General features: G+C 41.4%; 4 protein-coding genes across 8 annotated transcripts; 1 reads left to right on the top strand and 3 right to left on the bottom strand.

Moving 5' to 3' along the window:
* Positions 1 to 105: 105 nt before the first annotated feature.
* LOC108821903 (thiol-disulfide oxidoreductase LTO1) lies at positions 106 to 2,331 on the bottom strand. Its single transcript, XM_018594895.2, has 7 exons — positions 2,142 to 2,331; positions 1,791 to 2,070; positions 1,316 to 1,578; positions 1,106 to 1,218; positions 854 to 1,001; positions 638 to 775; positions 106 to 556 (listed from the first exon to the last, which is right to left on the bottom strand). Exons 1-7 carry the CDS (start codon positions 2,316 to 2,318, stop codon positions 467 to 469), a joined length of 1,209 nt encoding a protein of 402 aa, XP_018450397.1. The 5' UTR covers positions 2,319 to 2,331; the 3' UTR covers positions 106 to 466.
* Positions 2,332 to 2,384: 53 nt separating this feature from the next.
* On the bottom strand, positions 2,385 to 12,337 carry LOC108821902 (serine/threonine-protein kinase STY17). Of its 4 annotated transcripts, none has more exons than XM_056995662.1 (16): positions 12,000 to 12,337; positions 11,795 to 11,909; positions 11,624 to 11,715; positions 11,412 to 11,528; positions 11,201 to 11,255; positions 10,939 to 11,049; positions 10,730 to 10,780; positions 10,447 to 10,619; positions 10,254 to 10,361; positions 10,075 to 10,148; positions 9,793 to 9,968; positions 9,535 to 9,630; positions 9,378 to 9,458; positions 9,241 to 9,294; positions 9,026 to 9,160; positions 2,385 to 2,515 (listed from the first exon to the last, which is right to left on the bottom strand). In XM_056995662.1, exons 1-16 carry the CDS (start codon positions 12,218 to 12,220, stop codon positions 2,492 to 2,494), a joined length of 1,683 nt encoding a protein of 560 aa, XP_056851642.1. In that variant the 5' UTR covers positions 12,221 to 12,337; the 3' UTR covers positions 2,385 to 2,491. The 4 variants fall into 4 exon arrangements, with proteins under 4 accessions (XP_056851642.1, XP_018450395.1, XP_018450394.1 ...); XM_018594893.2 differs by having other exon boundaries at positions 2,404 to 2,540; XM_018594892.2 differs by lacking the exon at positions 2,385 to 2,515 and adding an exon at positions 2,619 to 2,950.
* A 1,247-nt stretch (positions 12,338 to 13,584) lies between these two features.
* On the top strand, positions 13,585 to 15,244 carry LOC108822009 (F-box/kelch-repeat protein At4g38940-like). Of its 2 annotated transcripts, XM_018595020.2 has the most exons (3): positions 13,585 to 13,755; positions 13,817 to 13,839; positions 14,110 to 15,244. In XM_018595020.2, the coding sequence occupies exons 1-3, from the start codon at positions 13,705 to 13,707 to the stop codon at positions 15,227 to 15,229; spliced, it is 1,194 nt and encodes a 397-aa protein (XP_018450522.1). In that variant the 5' UTR covers positions 13,585 to 13,704; the 3' UTR covers positions 15,230 to 15,244. The 2 variants fall into 2 exon arrangements, with proteins under 2 accessions (XP_018450522.1, XP_018450523.1); XM_018595021.2 differs by lacking the exon at positions 13,817 to 13,839 and having other exon boundaries at positions 13,597 to 13,755.
* Positions 15,245 to 15,459: 215 nt separating this feature from the next.
* LOC108819879 (serine/arginine-rich splicing factor SR45a-like) lies at positions 15,460 to 17,556 on the bottom strand. The gene is made up of 7 exons (XM_018592897.2): positions 17,421 to 17,556; positions 17,209 to 17,308; positions 16,953 to 17,102; positions 16,621 to 16,690; positions 16,336 to 16,531; positions 16,072 to 16,146; positions 15,460 to 15,872 (listed from the first exon to the last, which is right to left on the bottom strand). Exons 1-7 carry the CDS (start codon positions 17,486 to 17,488, stop codon positions 15,791 to 15,793), a joined length of 741 nt encoding a protein of 246 aa, XP_018448399.2. The 5' UTR covers positions 17,489 to 17,556; the 3' UTR covers positions 15,460 to 15,790.
* Between the last annotated feature and the right edge of the window lie 28 nt (positions 17,557 to 17,584).

Raw genomic sequence — 17,584 nt, 5'->3', positions numbered from 1 at the left:
TAGTTTTCTAACACTGTACAATCTAGTGTAATAGAGATCTGCATCTGCTGCTTATCCACAAGCACATGCAAGAAATATATCCAGAAGGGACAAGTGCATTGAATCTGAAGGCATATATAATCATGCATTATATCAATAACATATTTTTTCTAAGTTTCCAATACACCCATATACATACATGATACACCTACACGCATATATCATTAAGCATACAACATACATACATGGGTGACTCTTAACATTAACCTCACTTCTAGGCATTAATACATCCACTACTAGATGACGGCAGATTCTCGAATTATTAGTTGAACCTAACAATTTTGTGGAACCTAAGTATCTTTATTGGCATAGGGCGTGATTATAACTTCCTATGGCAATAATAAGAACTTCAATCACTTGCATTTACATAGAACGCCCTATTAACTATCCGGATCAAGTAAAGAGCATTTGGCAACAACTACAACAGTTACTTAAGTTGATTGGCCTCATCTGCCTGATCAAGGGTGAATCCAGACATCTCCGCTAGTTCAGCGAGTTCTACTTCTCCGCTTAAGACCTAAACAATAAAAACAAGTGAAACCAGAACTGACATGTGATGGAAAAAAATGTAACAAGGATCCATAGGTTTTTTACTCACCTGGCCATTTATCATCCATGTCGGGAATCCTTCGATCCTAGCATCTGAACACGCCTTGAATATTTGAACTCCTTTCTTATACCCTTCCGGAAAACATTCCACGTAGTTCAGTAGTTTTGCTGCTTCTCTTCCAAACATCTATAGATGAAAGGGGACTTACATGAACATCACAAATCAATAAAGGCCAGGCAAAGCGATGATGAATGAAGTGCCTACCTCTTTTTGCTCTAGGCAGTGTGAACACCAGAATGCTCCATACATTTTAGCTCCAATGGAGTTTAGATGTTTTGCTAGAGCAACAGCATAAGGACTGGACGATGTAGTGATCTCCGTTGAATAATATGGCAGTTCAATGTCACCTGATCTGCAAGGAGTGAAACCAAAAAGATATTGGGGTTAAAACAAAACCACTTGATTTGACTCATTCATCCTCGGGACTCAAGAAAGAATACTTAGAGCCTAAATTACCGTGTAGAGATTGGTTGAGCAGAACTATAGGAAGCAGATAAGGAGGCAACTACTATGATTGCCAAGCATATCTGCAATCCTACAACTTGTTGTATCTCTTGCAACTTCACATCCTACCACATAAACGTAATCTGAATTTAAGATATCATCTCAAGTAAAAATACACTAAATCCAAAATGTAAGAGAAGCTAATATAAAAAAAAGGGTTACCTTTAAAGAGAGGAAAAATAGAGTAAACGAAAGGAAAGCAGACAGTAGACAGTAGAGACACGATGATCCTGAGAGTTTTGTGCTAAGGATATAGAGGAAATATGCACTAGCAGATGCCATTGTAGTCGTGGCCGCGAACAACGCAAGACGCCCGTTGGTCTTACTGACTCCAAAGGGTAGATTCCCTTCCGCATTCCCAAGCTGTGCACTTAGAGCGGTTACTAAGCCATACATAATAAACCCAATCACTGGCAGAGGAACACCTGGAAGAAAACGTAAAAGGATTGTAACTGAGTTCAGCTTTCAATCACATGCGAGTTATTTTAAACATGATCTAGTTATCATGCCTTTGTGATTGAATTGCTACTTCAAGAGATATACACAAATACAAATCTTATATTCATACAATATGCACAGTTCAAAAAAATGGAGAAACGTGAATCAAAGCTAAAGCGATGGATGAGATAATACCAACCGAAAACAAGGGCGTAATCGCTGTTTAAGACATCGCCGCAAGCACCACCACCACCAACAGGGCAGAAGGCATCGGAGCCAGTGAGCTTGAGGTAAGTCAAATACGCGGTGTCTAGCATCCCAATACCGCCGAGTACGGTGTACAAGTTGTATGACGAAGTGTCGATAGGTACTTCACTTGTGGACGGCGACGATGAGGAGGAAGACAAAGACGGCGCCGAATCTACACCATCTTCCGGCTTAGATGAAGAACATTTGATTGAAAATCTCCGGTGATAGACCTGATTAAGAGCACATATGACTTCAATTGACCAATCACAGAAGAGATACATGACAGTGATAAGGAATTTACCTCGAAGCGTCTCGGATAAAGAGTTGACGATGAAGGAGGGAGCTCGCGGAAGACGGAAGGAAACTGAGGAGACGATACAGAGACAAACCTCGCCATCATCGTCGTCGAACAATCGCTACTCCCAAATGGACTTGTCAGACAAACATCATTCATCATCTTCTCCGCTTTTCTCACCATCTCAGCCACTTGTTACATAACTGGGCCTAAGGCCCATAATATAGTTTCATTTGGATCTATTATTTAGCTCAGAGTTTGGCCTATTAAGAGCCGTACGATACTATCGCACAGGTTACATAGCATCTGACGTGGCAACGTCCCCCATACCATTTTGTCATATATTGGCGTATGAGCTAGCTCAAGCAGTATATCGACACCTTGACGTTAGGACACCAGATGAGTCTAGAATCGGACAAATAAATAATGTACATGTTCTCAACGCAAGTGTTTTTGTGTGTGTGTCTAAATGACACTATCAAATAATAAGATAACTAGTTTCGCTCGAAAGGCAGACATGTAACAACAAGTCAACAAAATAATTTTCATAGCCGCTCAGTGATTCTTCTCAAAAGGAAAAAAAAAAAAGAATTGAAGTAAAAAGTGAGGCTCTAGAAAAATATAATCTATACAGAGATATTAGAAACAAAAACTATACAAAGCAAAGATGAGATCTGAGATTTGAGCTCTATTCAGACCGATCGATCAAACATATCACGTTTCAGCATCTACTTGAGAGTATATCAATGGTGGCCTTTTCTTAGACCTGAGAAGAAACCACCACGTTTATCCTTTTGGCGCTCCTCATCTCCAACCTGTTGGTTTTTGAGGACATAAATATTACACTCACAATTTGTGAAACTCCCCGCTGGTAACTAAATGGTTTTTACTTGAGCAGTGAGAATGTGTGAGGTTTGGTCAAGCCCATCGGACTTGTTCATCGGCTGGGCCGAGTTGCACAAGTTACGCGTGGACAACCTATGGGCCTAATCGATAAAGCCCATTAGGTTAAGTGCTGACAATACAAAGAAGGAGAGATCACGACAGGGATCTCCAAGCTAAGCTTCTGGGAGGCACGAGCCTCAAGCATCCAGAGGGAGCTTCCATGGCGTCTCTTAGAGAGATAGAGTAAGCTAGAGATGATTTGTTGTTCTAGTCTTAGCTCTTAGCCATGTACTCTTGTAATCTCTTTATACTCTCTAGGGTTTGCATACCCAGGAACAGAGAGAGAGTTATGATCTTGTAAACCACATCGGAGGTGTTTTCCGATACTTCATAGTGGATGTTGTGGATCCTGGATCCACCCCAGATGTAGTGTGCTGCGGCCGCGAACTGGGTGAAAAACTCTTGTGTCATGAACAAGGATTGAATCAATGGGAAAGATCAAGGGACCAGGGGATACTACGAATCCCCAAGGAAGTCTTGTTAGAGTTACGATTGACTCTACAAGTGGTATCAGAAGAACCACGAATTCCGCAACAAGTGGTATCAGAGCATAGGCTCATTGATTCATGGAGTCCACGTCTCTAGGAGGAGAGACATATGAAGCTGGTGGTCACGTGGTTTTACCTTAATCAGAGTAGTACACCGAGATCAAGATCAGGTGAAAGAGATTTTTGGTTTACAAGAGGAAGAAGGAAAACTGTTCGACGTTCTTCGCTACAGTTGCACAAGTTTACGGAGGAAGGATTCACAAGTCAGTTGAATCGGTTGAGATGATTTCGAGTTTATGAAATCAGGGCTTCTCTACAGTTCTCCAAGGGTGCAAGAATCTGCTACTATGTGAGAAGGGTTTCAGGCTACTCACAAGATGAGATGGTGGCAGGCTGTTAGCATAAGAAACAGAGGTTTTCAGAGCTGTCTTCGATATGCAGTCACAAGGAGTGTGTGACAGTCACAAGGCGTGTGTGACTATATGCATTGGATTTTCGGATTTCTTCATATTCTGCAAGTTATTGGAGTTGAGAGCATAGTGGAGCACACGGGGTTTTTGCACTGGTTTTGTATGGGATTGTCTGAAGATTTAGTGAGGGATTTCACGGTATTCTTGGGTTATCTCTACATGGTATATCAGTCGCAGGTGGTGTGCTAATCTATGGGGTTATTTCAGCTCTGTATCTCATGGAATTCTTGGAACTAGGGGACGCCTTAGAACCTTGAATGATATGAGTGTTTCATGGCTGTTCAAATGGTATTCTTTAGTCAGCGTGAAGGGTGTTGCAGAAGGGTTTGAAGGAGATCGACTCATGCAGGGTTTGTCTATGTGTGATCATGAGAGTCTACAGTTGGGTAGAGGTTCAGAGAACAAGATACTACAAGACTGCTATTTTCAGAGGGAATGCAGTGTGGTTTTCTAAGCAGATATGTGTTTGGCATAACACATAGTTTTCTGCTGGGATGGATCTGTAAGAACGAGTAGTTACTTGTTCAAGGCAGAGTTCGGCTGAATAGGTGGCGGTGTCAAATCAAGATTGATTCAAGATGGAAACAAGTGTGTTTCGGGTTTTCTGCATGGGATTCAGTAGTAGTTTGTTTTGGCTTCTCAGGCATATGAGGGGAAACAAATGGGTCTACAAGATTTCACGGTTGCAGAGGTAATGATTTGTTTGAGCAGAGGTTGAGCAGAGATTCTTTGCGTCGAAAGTCTTCTTAGCAGGTTGAGCTAAGCGGCGGGTTCTGTTGGCGACAGCAGCGGTTCAGAGAGATGTTCAAGGAAAGGTGTTCATTCAGGTTGTTACAAAGGAAATTCTCAGGATGGGGAGTTTGGTGTCTACAAGCTATTGAGGTTTGGGATTGAGTCAAAGAGCTTCTGGTTTGAGGCAATGGTGATTCAGATTCTGCAAGAGCTTCAAGTTAGCATCGACATCAGCTAGAAATTCTGGAGAAGAAGAATCAGTAGATTTGTAGTCACAATCACATGATTATTTCAAGAGTGACGAACCAGGGATGATGCTGAAAGATAGGCATTGTCAAGGAAAGAAGCAGATGGCGTTTGTATGTGGTAGGCAAAGACAACGTCAGAGACAGAGGAAGAAAGGTTCACAGTGGAAAATCTTAATGCACGTGATGGTTTCAGGTCTATGAAATCATGATGAGAGACTTGCAAGGGATGCAGTGGTTGTTGGCAAGAAAGAAAAGACTCGCGCAAGCTGCAGCAGAACAGCTGCACATGTGGGCGTGTTCGTGATCAGTGTTGGAGATTGATTTGAGTCGTTTGGGATGGATGATATCTCAAGGAAATACAGACTCATCTTAAGTCAAAGCTAGGCTTAAGGAGAAGGAATCAAAGGTCGTCAATCTCACAGTCACAAGGACTGAAGGTTTTCAGAGATCACAAGGAATAGAGGTTATCTTTGCGAAAGATGATCAACGGATCTTGCAGCTGCACAGGTTGGTTGTCGTGTGACAACAAAGTGTCAAAACAGAGGTGATTTGTTTTGGGTCAGTTCAAGTCAGTCTCGTGGGTGCATAAGAGGCTAGGTTTCTGGCTATGAGAAGAAAGTCAGAGAAGTCACCAAGTCAGTGTGACATGAATAGGTTGTACCTCCACGAAGAAGAAACTAGAGTATGGGATAAGTGTGTAAAAGCCTACACAAGGGTATGTTGGAGCAAATGGCTATTTGTGGTAACAACATGCAGAAGCTTTAGTGAGGTCGTGTGAGTGACGGGGAAAACCTAAAGATAAAAAAAAAAAAGGTGATTCAAGGTTAGACTTAGCTTGAAGATTCTGGTCAAAGGCAGAGGAAAATGCGCAGGCAGAATCGGGTTGAACAGGTTGTTACGACTGGTTGTAATCCTGAGGATAAAGGGTATGAGACAACAGTCATCAACACTTGTTCAAGAAGCAGAAAGTCGCTACCACAGCTAGGAGAAGCGTGTGTGAGTTATACCTTAGAGGAATCATCGAGGATGTCTGAGTCGGAAATTCAAGATGAATAGACTCAGAGGAGAAGTCAGGGACGCCTATCTGGTGTCACGACCACAATGGTCAAGGTGGAGCTCTCAGATAAGAATTGAAGCTCAAAGGCAAAAGAAGAAATTTGCAGACTTGACCAGGTCGGAACTTCATGCTTGAACAGGTTATGGTTCGAGTATAGTTACAGCTGAAGAAACTCGTCATGAGTTTGAGTTTGACACGACAAAAGCTGTAAGGGAGTATCTCAAGAGTATCACAGGCATGTATGATGAGAGATATGTTCAAGGGCCGACAGGAACATTGAACAGTTGCAGAAACTTAGTTACAGAGACATGGTACTTCTAAAGGGTTATTTGATTCAGGTGGAGCCACTGAGATTATATAAGGATTGATGCATCAGGGATATATATAATCTGATTCCAGGTGGAGTGAGTCACTGGTTTAGAAGATGTCTTGATTGGTTCAGCTGAAAGGTAAAAGTTTCGGGTTAGCAACTTGGTCAGCTCAAGGGAGTAAGAGCTGAAAAGAAAGGTTATTCATGATAAGAGGCTCGTGGATACGTTCAGAGTGTCAAGGCCAGGAAGTGTCAAGATCAGTTAACAAGTACAAGGCGCATCAGAAGGAGATTTGTAAGGGGAGTCTTACATAAGGTTACTTGTAGGCGAGACAAGTAAATCGGCATTTGTATCATGAGTACACTGCAGTGAGGTTGATACAGAGGACCACGAAATCTGAGCCGAGTATGATGCAAGAGGAAACGTGGTGAAGTGCTTGGTTAAATTGAAGGGAAGTAAGTATCAAGAGATACTGAAATATTGAGCAGTGAAGATGAAGAATGGTGAGATGAAGCAAAGTAAGAAACTGTTAGAAGACATTGCAGGGATTGCAGGGAAGTGTCTTATAGTTTGCAGGGATTGCAGGGAAGTGTCTTACAATTTGTCCATCTCAGGAAGAGTAAGACTTGTTCTCCACAAGTAGGTTCATCTTAAGCTCAAGTCATGGAACTGAAAGAAGCTTCATGAAAGTCTAAATGCAAGGAAAAGCCGATTGCATTTAAGGGAACAGAACAAGTGTAGTTCTGGATATATGGTTGCATCATAGAAGAGAGGAAGTTTCCTCAAGGAAGTCCATTGGCTAATGGCAGGTTCAATAACTAGCAGGCGTGTTCAAGTCGTTGATGGTGATGCACAGGTTTCGGCATTGGAGACATCTCAGTACAAGAAAGGTATTGAGAAAAGTAATTCACAGCTGAGTAAAGGAGGGATATCATGCATTCTAGATAAGATATCACAGGCAGCTAGTGAGGAGAGCCAAGGCGTATCATGGTGAAGATGGTATGAAGCTCAGTTCATTTAACTAACAGTGGGGTCTAAATCTGTTAGTGGGGGTTCTGTAGTTGCAGAGCAGGTTGATCAGATGGTGGAGCAAAGATGTTTGTGTCGAAAGTCTTCCTAATCAGGTGGTGTTAGGCGGCGTGTCCTGCTTGTGCAGCGGTACAAAGTGATGCTCAAGTGCAGTCTGTTCAAGAACATCAAGGGTAAGTCAAAAACTGTTTCAGAGATATGGAGCATGAGTGACTTCAAGGGTTTGCGGTTGATTCAAGGAGGATTATGTGGTAGCAATGTTTGTTAACAACATAAAGGGTGAACCAAGGTTGTGTCGAAAGTCTGTCCAGCAGTGATGGTTGGATGGCGGGTCCTGTTCAGAGTAACAGCGGTACAAAACGTGTTTAAGGCTGGAGTGTTTAAACAAGTAGAGAATCAGAGGTTGTTTCAGGTTTGAAGCATATATGGTTCGAAGGTAGTTGCACAGAATTCAGGTAATTTTGGTTCAAGGCTCAGTGCACATGAGTGGAATCGAAAGGACAAGGAGAAAATCAATTTGCAGAAAGATGTTCAGGTTTATGTTCAAGACTTGAACAAGTTCGTGGTTTTGACAGCAAGGCTTTGTTGTTGATAAGTTCACGTGGAGTAAGATATGAAGTAACACGACTTCAATGAGGAGTTGAGCTTGACACTTGGAGTGTAGCAGCTGGGTTAACAACTCAAGACAATGGATGAAGGTGATGGAAATTCAGAATGACAATGGGATTGTCACATACCCTTCATCAAGCATGATGTCTATTTTTCATTGATGGGGCTAAGTGGATTTAAGTGTTTAATCTACAGCAGTTGTGGTGTATAAGTGTAAGCTTATGCAGGTTTCAAGAAGATCATGAGAGGACTTCAAGCTAAGCTCAAGGTGGAGCTGAGAGAAGTGAGAAGAGATAAGAGAAGACATGGAGATGCAGAGGATGAGCAGATTTGCTCAAGTTTCAAGAGGTGTCGAGCACAAAGGAAGGGTTATGGACTTGGACCAAACAGGTGGAGATTTGTGAGGTTTGGTCAAGCCCATCGGACTTGTTCATCGGCTGGGCCGAGTTGCACAAGTTACGCGTGGACAACCTATGGGCCTAATCGATAAAGCCCATTAGGTTAAGTGCTGACAATACAAAGAAGGAGAGATCACGACAGGGATCTCCAAGCTAAGCTTCTGGGAGGCACGAGCCTCAAGCATCCAGAGGGAGCTTCCATGGCGTCTCTTAGAGAGATAGAGTAAGCTAGAGATGATTTGTTGTTCTAGTCTTAGCTCTTAGCCATGTACTCTTGTAATCTCTTTATACTCTCTAGGGTTTGCATACCCAGGAACAGAGAGAGAGTTATGATCTTGTAAACCACATCGGAGGTGTTTTCCGATACTTCATAGTGGATGTTGTGGATCCTGGATCCACCCCAGATGTAGTGTGCTGCGGCCGCGAACTGGGTGAAAAACTCTTGTGTCATGAACAAGGATTGAATCAATGGGAAAGATCAAGGGACCAGGGGATACTACGAATCCCCAAGGAAGTCTTGTTAGAGTTACGATTGACTCTACAAGTGGTATCAGAAGAACCACGAATTCCGCAACAGAATGATAAAAGTAGTTATATATATACCTCATGGAGTACTTGATTAACCATTTCTATGATTTCTGCAAAATCTGGTCTTTGAGCTGGGTCTTGTTGCCAGCATTTCTCAAGAAGCTGAGTCAGTTTTGGGTGTGTTTCTTTTGGAATTTTTGGTCTAAGTCCCTGTACATTTCCTCTTAAGAGTCATTGTACAAGAAGAAACGAGGAAAGTAAATGTATAGTCAGTCCTTACTAAACATTACCTTTTGGACAACGCCAACAGCTGCTTGCAGTGGAGTCAAGTAAGAATATGGGAGCTGTTTTCACATAACGAGTTTAGTATCTTCTACAATTCAAAATCCAGAGAGAGAGAGAGAGATAAGAAGTAACGAGGGATTACCTCGCCAGTCAAAAGTTCCCACAACACGATCGCGTAACTGAAGACATCTGCTCTATGATCATAAGGTTTGTGCTCAATGACCTGAGTTCAGAAAGTATATTATTAGTAGAGACAGCCAAAAACTCTTCACAGATAACGAAAGAAGTTTCATATATACCTCTGGAGCCATCCATCGGTAAGTCCCAGTTTCAGCTGTCATGACCCCTGACTGAGTCTGCACTCTCGCGACCCCAAAATCAGCAACCTTGACGACCTGTTCAAAGTTTTACACAACCTAAAGACAAGTCCCTCTGTTCTTGTAAAATGAAAAAAGGAACATCTGTTGGATTTCAAGTGCTTAGAAGCTGAAAGACTAATCAGCTACAAAAGAATGCCTGATACACTACGTGATTAGTGTCCAAAGATTGAAACTTACTTCATGTTCGTCCATGAGAAGATTAGCGGTCTTGAGGTCTCGATGAATGATATTGTTTTGATGCAAATAGTTCATTCCTTTGGAGACGTCAAGTGCCACTTTGAGCAAAGATTGAAGTTTAAAAACGCCTTTCTGTTTGTGAAGAAAATCATATATGCTTCCCCGAGCCATGAATTCTGATACAGAATAAATCAAAATCAATCAACTATAAAAGTCAAAACTAGGAAATAAATGTTATGAGAATTTCAACGTAATAATCTACAGGACAGAACACACACTTACCTGTCACAATGCATAGGTTTGGAGATCGTGTACATGCACCGATAAACTGGACAACGTTTTTGTGCCTTACTTTCCTGTAACAACCAGCCCCGGAGAACAATCAGCATCAATAATATGCAGGTTAGAACAATAAAAAACTATAAGATCATGAATGAGATTGAGAATCAACTGTAGTATACCTCATTATATACACTTCCTGAGAAAACTCTCGGAGCATTTCAGTATTCACACGCTCGGGTTTTAGGATTTTGATAGCTACTTCCTGACTGCAATAGGTTCCTTTATACCTGCGTAGACATACAAGAATATATATACATGTGTATCCCATAACTTTGTAGCATAAAGTTACAGCATTTTGGATGATAAACTCACAGTTCCCCATATGATCCACATGCCACTTTCTTTTCAATTTTGAGCTGCTTCATGTCAATCTCCCACTCGTCAGTTCCATCCGTGGGTATTTCAACACAGGCGGGTAGAAGCTCGTTAGTGGACTTGTCATGCTCAAAGAAAGTAATAGACTTTTGCCTTGTGCTAGGTTGATCCTGCAGAGCAGCCAGTGTGGAACATGGAGAGAAAATTGAGTATAAAAAAATTGATGCAAAAAAAAAAAACATCAAGCATTACTTGCATTTCCAAAATATATAAAATATACCTTAAGCTTCAGTATCTCCTTCCTCAATGCATCTTTTAAACCTTCTGTTTCCTACATAAGCAAATCTCAACCAGTTTAGTGATGACAGAGACAGAAAGGTGAGCAATTGTCATTTATCTTTCTAAGCTATTCACTTAAGACATCAGTGGCAAGTAACATGATGCCTTTTTGAAAGGTCTTTGTCCCCATGCAGAAAACGGAAACCATACCTCCTGGGACCAACCGTCAACAACGAAAACATCTAGAGAGAAACCATCCGCTGTAGAGAAAGCGTGAGCTTCTTGAATGTTCAATCCAAGTTCACCAAGCATGGAAGTTAACTAGAACAAAAAAAAACACTTCTCTCTCAGATAATGGCATAATGAGGAAATTACCACTCATTCTTTACATGAAAGTCTTAATGGATTCTTTAAAGTGTGACTAAGTTTATGCAAATAATCATAAGAAAAAACTATAAAAAATTCACCAAACCTGACTAAGGAGTTTGGGCTTGTCAATGGTTGAAAAGGTAATCTCGTGCATCGGTCTATAGAAAAGGCAACAAAGGACAATATCACCGAACATGTTTGTCTAAGAATATCAGGCTAACAAGAGAAAACATGAGACCAAGATTCAAGACAAGACTGGAGAAACTGCAATAGAACTTAGATATTAAAATTTTCAGAAGAAACTAAACTCTCACCGAGAATTAGGCAACTGAGCATTGACAGCACTATCATCATCTTCGGCATGATGTTTATAAGCCTGAGTAAGAGCCTCGAAATTCGGAGAAGAACCAAAAGTGGGAGGCGCAAGAACCCTTTTTAAACAAGAAGCAAGTGAAAAAAAAACAGTCATAAAGAAGAAAACGTCAAAAAAAAAAGAAAAACAGCGAGAACTTTAATTAATCCTTGCCTGCTAGAATGGTAGGAGCTTTGAGCATCTTCCTTCACAGCAGGATCCGAAGCATCAGCGTCAGCAGAATGTCCATTGAGTGAGGGAGAAACCTGTAATAATTAATTAGACCAATTAAGTAGTAAAAGCCAAAGAGTTCAGTTTCAATTATATCTGATTAGGATTTTGAACCTGGACACAACGAACTTCAAAAACAGGTCTAGTAGCAGGATCTTCAGCCAACTTGAGCAATCTCTGATGAGTGAGTACATCCTCTGCTCTCTCAACATTTACATCCATAGCATATCTTCACACACCAAAACGAAAGTTATGTCACTTCGGACAATAACTTATCATGATTTGATCCAAGAAACAGAGTTTAAAAAAAGGAAGTTACCGAGCAGGAAGACGATTGAAATGGAGCCAGAGGTGATCATCGAAATCAGGGAAGTTAGCTTCTTCGTAATTAGACTCCTGGATTCTCTGTAGAACATCACCGTACACCTCGAGCTTCATACGCTGCTGCCTAGGGTTCTCCTTAGTTGTAACCGAAGCAGCAGCAGCAGCCATGACGGCTCTGCTTCCGCAGCTTTCCTCCGTCTCGTCTTTGATCGCCATATCGGGAACTGAATCCTCCGATCCAAAAAAAGCACGAAAAGGTGAATGATCCAAGTAAGATTCAAGTAAAGGTGGTGAAGAGAGAGAGAGAGAGAGAGAGAGAGAGAGAGAGTAGCTCGGTTGAGTTGAAAAGCCAGGGAGGACATGAACGTTTTGTTGAGTTACACGTAGGGAGACCGTACACGTCATCATGTGGTGTCCTTTTCTTTTTCTTAATTTCTAAATGGATAATGGTCACTGGTCAGTGCTTTTTTTAAATAATGTATGGTGATAATGATGTACAGTATATGATAATAAAGGAGATGATGTTTTATTCCAACATCATATCCTGTATTTAAATTTTCCCTTATAAGTATTGTTGATTTCTGTAGTAGAATTAATTTTTATATGAAAAATTAAAAATACCTACAATAAACTATTTGTGTATAAAATTTAAGTTTTTAGATTGTAAATTGGTTTTCAATTTTTCATACCCTCTCCAAGAAAAGATAAAAATAATAATGGAGAGAGGCCTAATCATTAGAATAAGCCTTTTGATATTCAATCCAAAGGCAAGTTTGTTAGGGCCATGTGGTCCTCCATATTCGTTTGGTGTGTCTCCTAATTACATAAAACTTCATTACACTCTAATGAACTCTTCAAACATAAGTTGGCAACATTTTCCAAAGGTCAAACAAATGACAAAGGCGCCGTCGATTGTCAACACAATTTGAGGATAAAATTTGAGTATTATGCCGAGGCTTATTAGATTCTTTGGTATCTTTGAAGAAATTCCGGTATTGTGCCGATGAGTAAACAGATCAATGCCTCAGGTTTGAAAATCAACATGGGGAATTCCCTGAGAATGAGCTGTTTCCAAGTTTCAAGACTATTAGGTCTGGTCAAACCTGAAAGAGAGGCTTGGATGTTTCTGTTGAGTTCATTGTTAGAAATATCAAGAACCTTGAAATTCTTTAACTACAACAAAGTCACTGGTAAGTAGTACTGGACGGGAGAGGTGGCTAAGTTAAGATAGATATGAGTTAGGTTCTTGATGTTGATGATTTAAGAAACTGGTTTTTGTTTCAGTCTATAATAAATAACTCTTTGGCTGAAGAATATTTGCAGATTAAAAATGTGTTATAAATTAACTTGAAAAGATACACGGGCAAGTTGTAGTGGGCAAAAAATACTTGTTTATAGTATGAGAATTATTTTTTTTAAAAACTCTAAGGAGCCATATTTTATAAAATATCCATATTTTAATTCTGTTAATTCGAGGATGATCCCCGGTTTACATACCAAAATAAAATTGAGAGACAACTAAAGCAAACCGATCGAAAAAGAATGGGCCAGACAAAAAGTCAAAATCTCAAATTCACTGAGTCGTGCCACATACAAAGTTAGTCACTAGCCCAGTGGTGTGAATATCAAAAAGAAGTCTTCATTCAGAGAAAAACATAACAAAGAAAAAAGCAGAATTTTACAGTAAAACCCTAATCATCATGTCTCCGTCTGCTTTCGATCGCAACCTGAGAGTTTCCCTTGCAGTGATGGTAAGCTTTGATCGTCGTTTGCTTTAAATTGAAGTAATCACATTGTTTTTTTTTTTTGCAGGCGGGTTCTCCTATCGAAGAAAGGTTAGTGAAAAAAAAAGCCCTAATTTTTGTTGTCTGGAGGGTTATTGTTGATATTTTGCGATGATAAATGGTCCTGCATACATCTCATGACCACTAATTCGATAAAATTCGAAACTTTTGTCTGTGTGCTTAGATAAAGATCGAAACTTTAGTCTACTGTTTATGAGTTAAACCCTAATCTTACCCGTTACTTACTTGTGTCGTGTCTGAACTTGCTTGATATTGTCTGAATTCTAACCAGTAACATGTTTCCGTTGTTGATGTCTACAGGTCGATTTCCTCTGATTCACTCAAACAAATGGAGCAATCTCCCGAGCAGTCACCGTCTCCTCTGTTTCCGTCGCTTCCAGACGACGTCACCGTCGACATCGTAGCTCGTGTGCCAATAAGCCGTTACCCAACTCTCTCTCTCGTCTCCAGGACTTTCAGGAAACTCATCGCTTCCCCTAAGCTCTACAAGAGGCGATCTCAGCTCGGAATCACCGAGCACCGTGTCTACGCTCTCCTCTACAACCGCAGCACGGGCGACTCCCGTTTCCACGTCCTCCACCGCAAACCCAACTCCAGAAACCGCCTGGTCGTGGTCGGATCGCTTCCCCCCATGTCTTCCATCGGAAGCTTCGTCCCCGTGGGTTCCAAGACGTATGTGTTCAACAACCTGGAATCGCTCAGCATCGACTTCGCCTCTCACACGGTGCAGTCCATCCCCGGCATGCCTCAGCGCATGATTAATAATGTAGCTAGCGCCGTTGACGGGAAGGTGTACCTGATCGGTGATTCCTACTGTAGTTTTTCTGATGAAGATGGGTCGTCGGGGGAGGGGTGGATGAAGGCGGTGATGGTGTTCGACACGGAAGCCCAGACGTGGGAGCCGGTGATGGTAAAACACGACTTGCCCTATGGTGATCTCTGGTCTGATTCTGCTGTGATGGAGGGGAAGCTGTTCTTTAAAAGTTTTAGGAATCAGCACGCTTTTGCTTATGAACCGAGAGAAGACAAGTGGGAGTTGAAGGAGGTGTTGAACGCCAAGGAGTGGAAGGGTGCGTGTGTGGTTGATGATGTCCTCTACTACCACGATCGTTCTGGCAAGGCGGGGGTGTTGATGGCGTTTGATCCTACGAAGCAGAGCCCTTGTTGGAGTGTTGTCAACGGTTTGGAAGAGTTTTTCGCTGTGGAGGAGACTGATCGATCCAGAGTGGTCAAGTGTGGGGAGAAGATGTTGGCTCTCTTCTTTACTAAAATACATGACGCCAAGAAGAAAGTCCTTTGCTGTGCAGAGATTGCTTTGGGAAGGCGCCAAGGAGAGATTTGGGATAAGGTGTTGTCGTGCGATGTTGTTTTTGAGGATGGGCTGTTTGACATGGTGAAGTGTGCGTCTGTCACCGTTTGATGCACAGCCATAAAAACACTCTATATTTTGTTTACATCTTTCGTATTTTCCAAAGGTTAAAGATACAATGGCCACACAAAAATGTGAATGAACCCTCTTGAGTTAGCCATATCCATATCTAGGTTTCGGTGACTAAATCACAAAAAAATGTTTATATGAATATTAAAAACATAATCTGATAAGAAAAATAATATTAATTTTTGTCAAGAAAAAAAACAACTAGAGGGGGAATATACACAGCTGCGAAAAGGAAGCATGCTGAGGTGACAAAAACCAATCAACTGTTCAATGATTGGTCCCACTGATTCTCTTCCACCAGTTCATGCTGACCTTCCTTTTACGTCATGCTTTCTTGATATATGTTTACACTTGCATTATATCACAAATAACAATTTGAATCCTAACGATACAAATGTATATGCAAGAGGAGTTACTCTGATATTAGTAAGAAACAATTGGCATCTTCTATATTGAGGGTATATACACAATTGGCAATCTTCTCTAGGACCTTTTTACTTTCCACCACGTACGAGGTGAATGATGGTCGCGTCTTGGGTGACCCTACGGTGTCCACTCAAGATCCTTGTCCGAGACTATTGGGGATAGGTGTAGGTCGGCCCAGACACTTGCATCTATTTCAGCCCTGTCAATCAAATATCATTTACATGAAGATAGAAAAGAAAGAAACCAAACACTGCAGGGGGACTACAAAACAATGCAGGCACAGATATGAGGAAAGTAAAGCTACAAAGAGAATAGAGTTAACGAAAGATGATTTTACCCATAAACTTCCAAAATTACAGTGACACTAGAAACCCATAAACTCAACGCAATAAACTAACCTTATACGGCTTGCTGGAGATATAGGCCTTGCCAAAGTTCTTGGCCTCGGCTGTGCAGGAGGAGATCGTGAGCCCCTGATTCAGAAATCAAACAATCGCAAGAAGTCAAACCCATAAACAAAACCATAACTGTCTCCAACAGAATCTCTTTACTATTTTAAAGATGATGATGTTGATCAATCACAACCTCAAATCAACAAAGAAGTTCTTGAATTCCTTTGAAAGAGACCTAAACAGGTCATTTCGAGCCACTTGGGTTGATACCTTCTCTCTGGGCTTCTTTCACCACGAGGTGAACGATCGTGTCTTGGTGACTCCCTCCCATCACGAGGTGAATGGTCGCGTCTTGGTGAGTTCCTTTCACCACGAGGTGAATAGTGGCGGTTTGGTGACCAACGTTGCCGAGAATCATCACGATCATCGTGCTTCTCTTGACTGCTACGGCCATCTCTGTCTTTTTCTACAACAGAAAAAAAAGAAGAGTACAGAACAGTTAGAAACCTTTTCGTTTTTCAAGGGACTCGATAGAGGCTTCAAGTGTTCACTTACCATTGTCTCTAGAGCTTTTCAAGCCAAGATATTGGCCTGGGGTGGGAGTTCTCGGACGCTTTCTTCGGGACTGAAGATAACACAAAGTACACCAAGCTCATGTAATGGACACAAACTACAAGTTACAAAAAGCCACTGTATGAATCCTAGGCTAAACTGAAGAACAATCGACTAATAGTTGCTAGTGCCCTTTTGACTAGTTAAGAGTTGAGGCAATAGTTGCTTTATGATCAAACTGTGTCTCACTTAGTGACTGTTGCCAACACTCAACGCAATATTTTCAATACTTATTGTATCGGCACCAGAATCAGTAGAGCATCAATTTTTGTTACCTTTTCGACTTTTATGTATCTGCCATCTACTAAAGTTCCGTTGAGATACTTAATGCACCGCTCAGCATCTCCAAGACTATCCATTGTAACAAAGGCATAACCACGAGACTCACGGGTGTGCGGGTCAACCTTTAGAACGCATGACGCAACCTGTGGTAATGAAAACAACTTAACAACATGAGTACTGATTCTATGCTTATAACGCAGAGACGAAACATACTATCAGGAAGGAGGATCAGGTTTTAGATGTTATCACCTTTCCTTGCTTGGAGAAATGTGCTTCAAGATCCTTGTCGGTGACTTTTGTGGATAGGCCGGTCACAAAGAGAGTGGTACCAGTGTTTTCAATTTCAGACCTGTCAATCCAAGGAGAGTGGTACCATGTCCATTAGCCCTGTCCATTAGATGAACACAGAAACCAAACACTGCAGAGTGCAGACTCAGTGGGGAAAGAAAGATAGAGCTAACCTTCCACGGTTTCTTGATGGAGATATAGGCCTTGCCAAAGATCTTGACCTAGACCTATCCCTCGGCATGGACCTGGATTTGGATCTCAACACGGGTCTTATGATCAGGGACCTGAGTTGTTTCTTTGCAGGAGATATTGTGACCCTGATGCAGAAATCAAGCAA

This window comes from Raphanus sativus, unplaced genomic scaffold (assembly GCF_000801105.2).
Source record: "Raphanus sativus cultivar WK10039 unplaced genomic scaffold, ASM80110v3 Scaffold0016, whole genome shotgun sequence".
Taxonomy (NCBI): Eukaryota; Viridiplantae; Streptophyta; class Magnoliopsida; order Brassicales; family Brassicaceae; genus Raphanus; species Raphanus sativus.
Note: the sequence above shows the minus strand (reverse complement) of the source record. Positions and strands in the feature narration are given on the sequence as shown.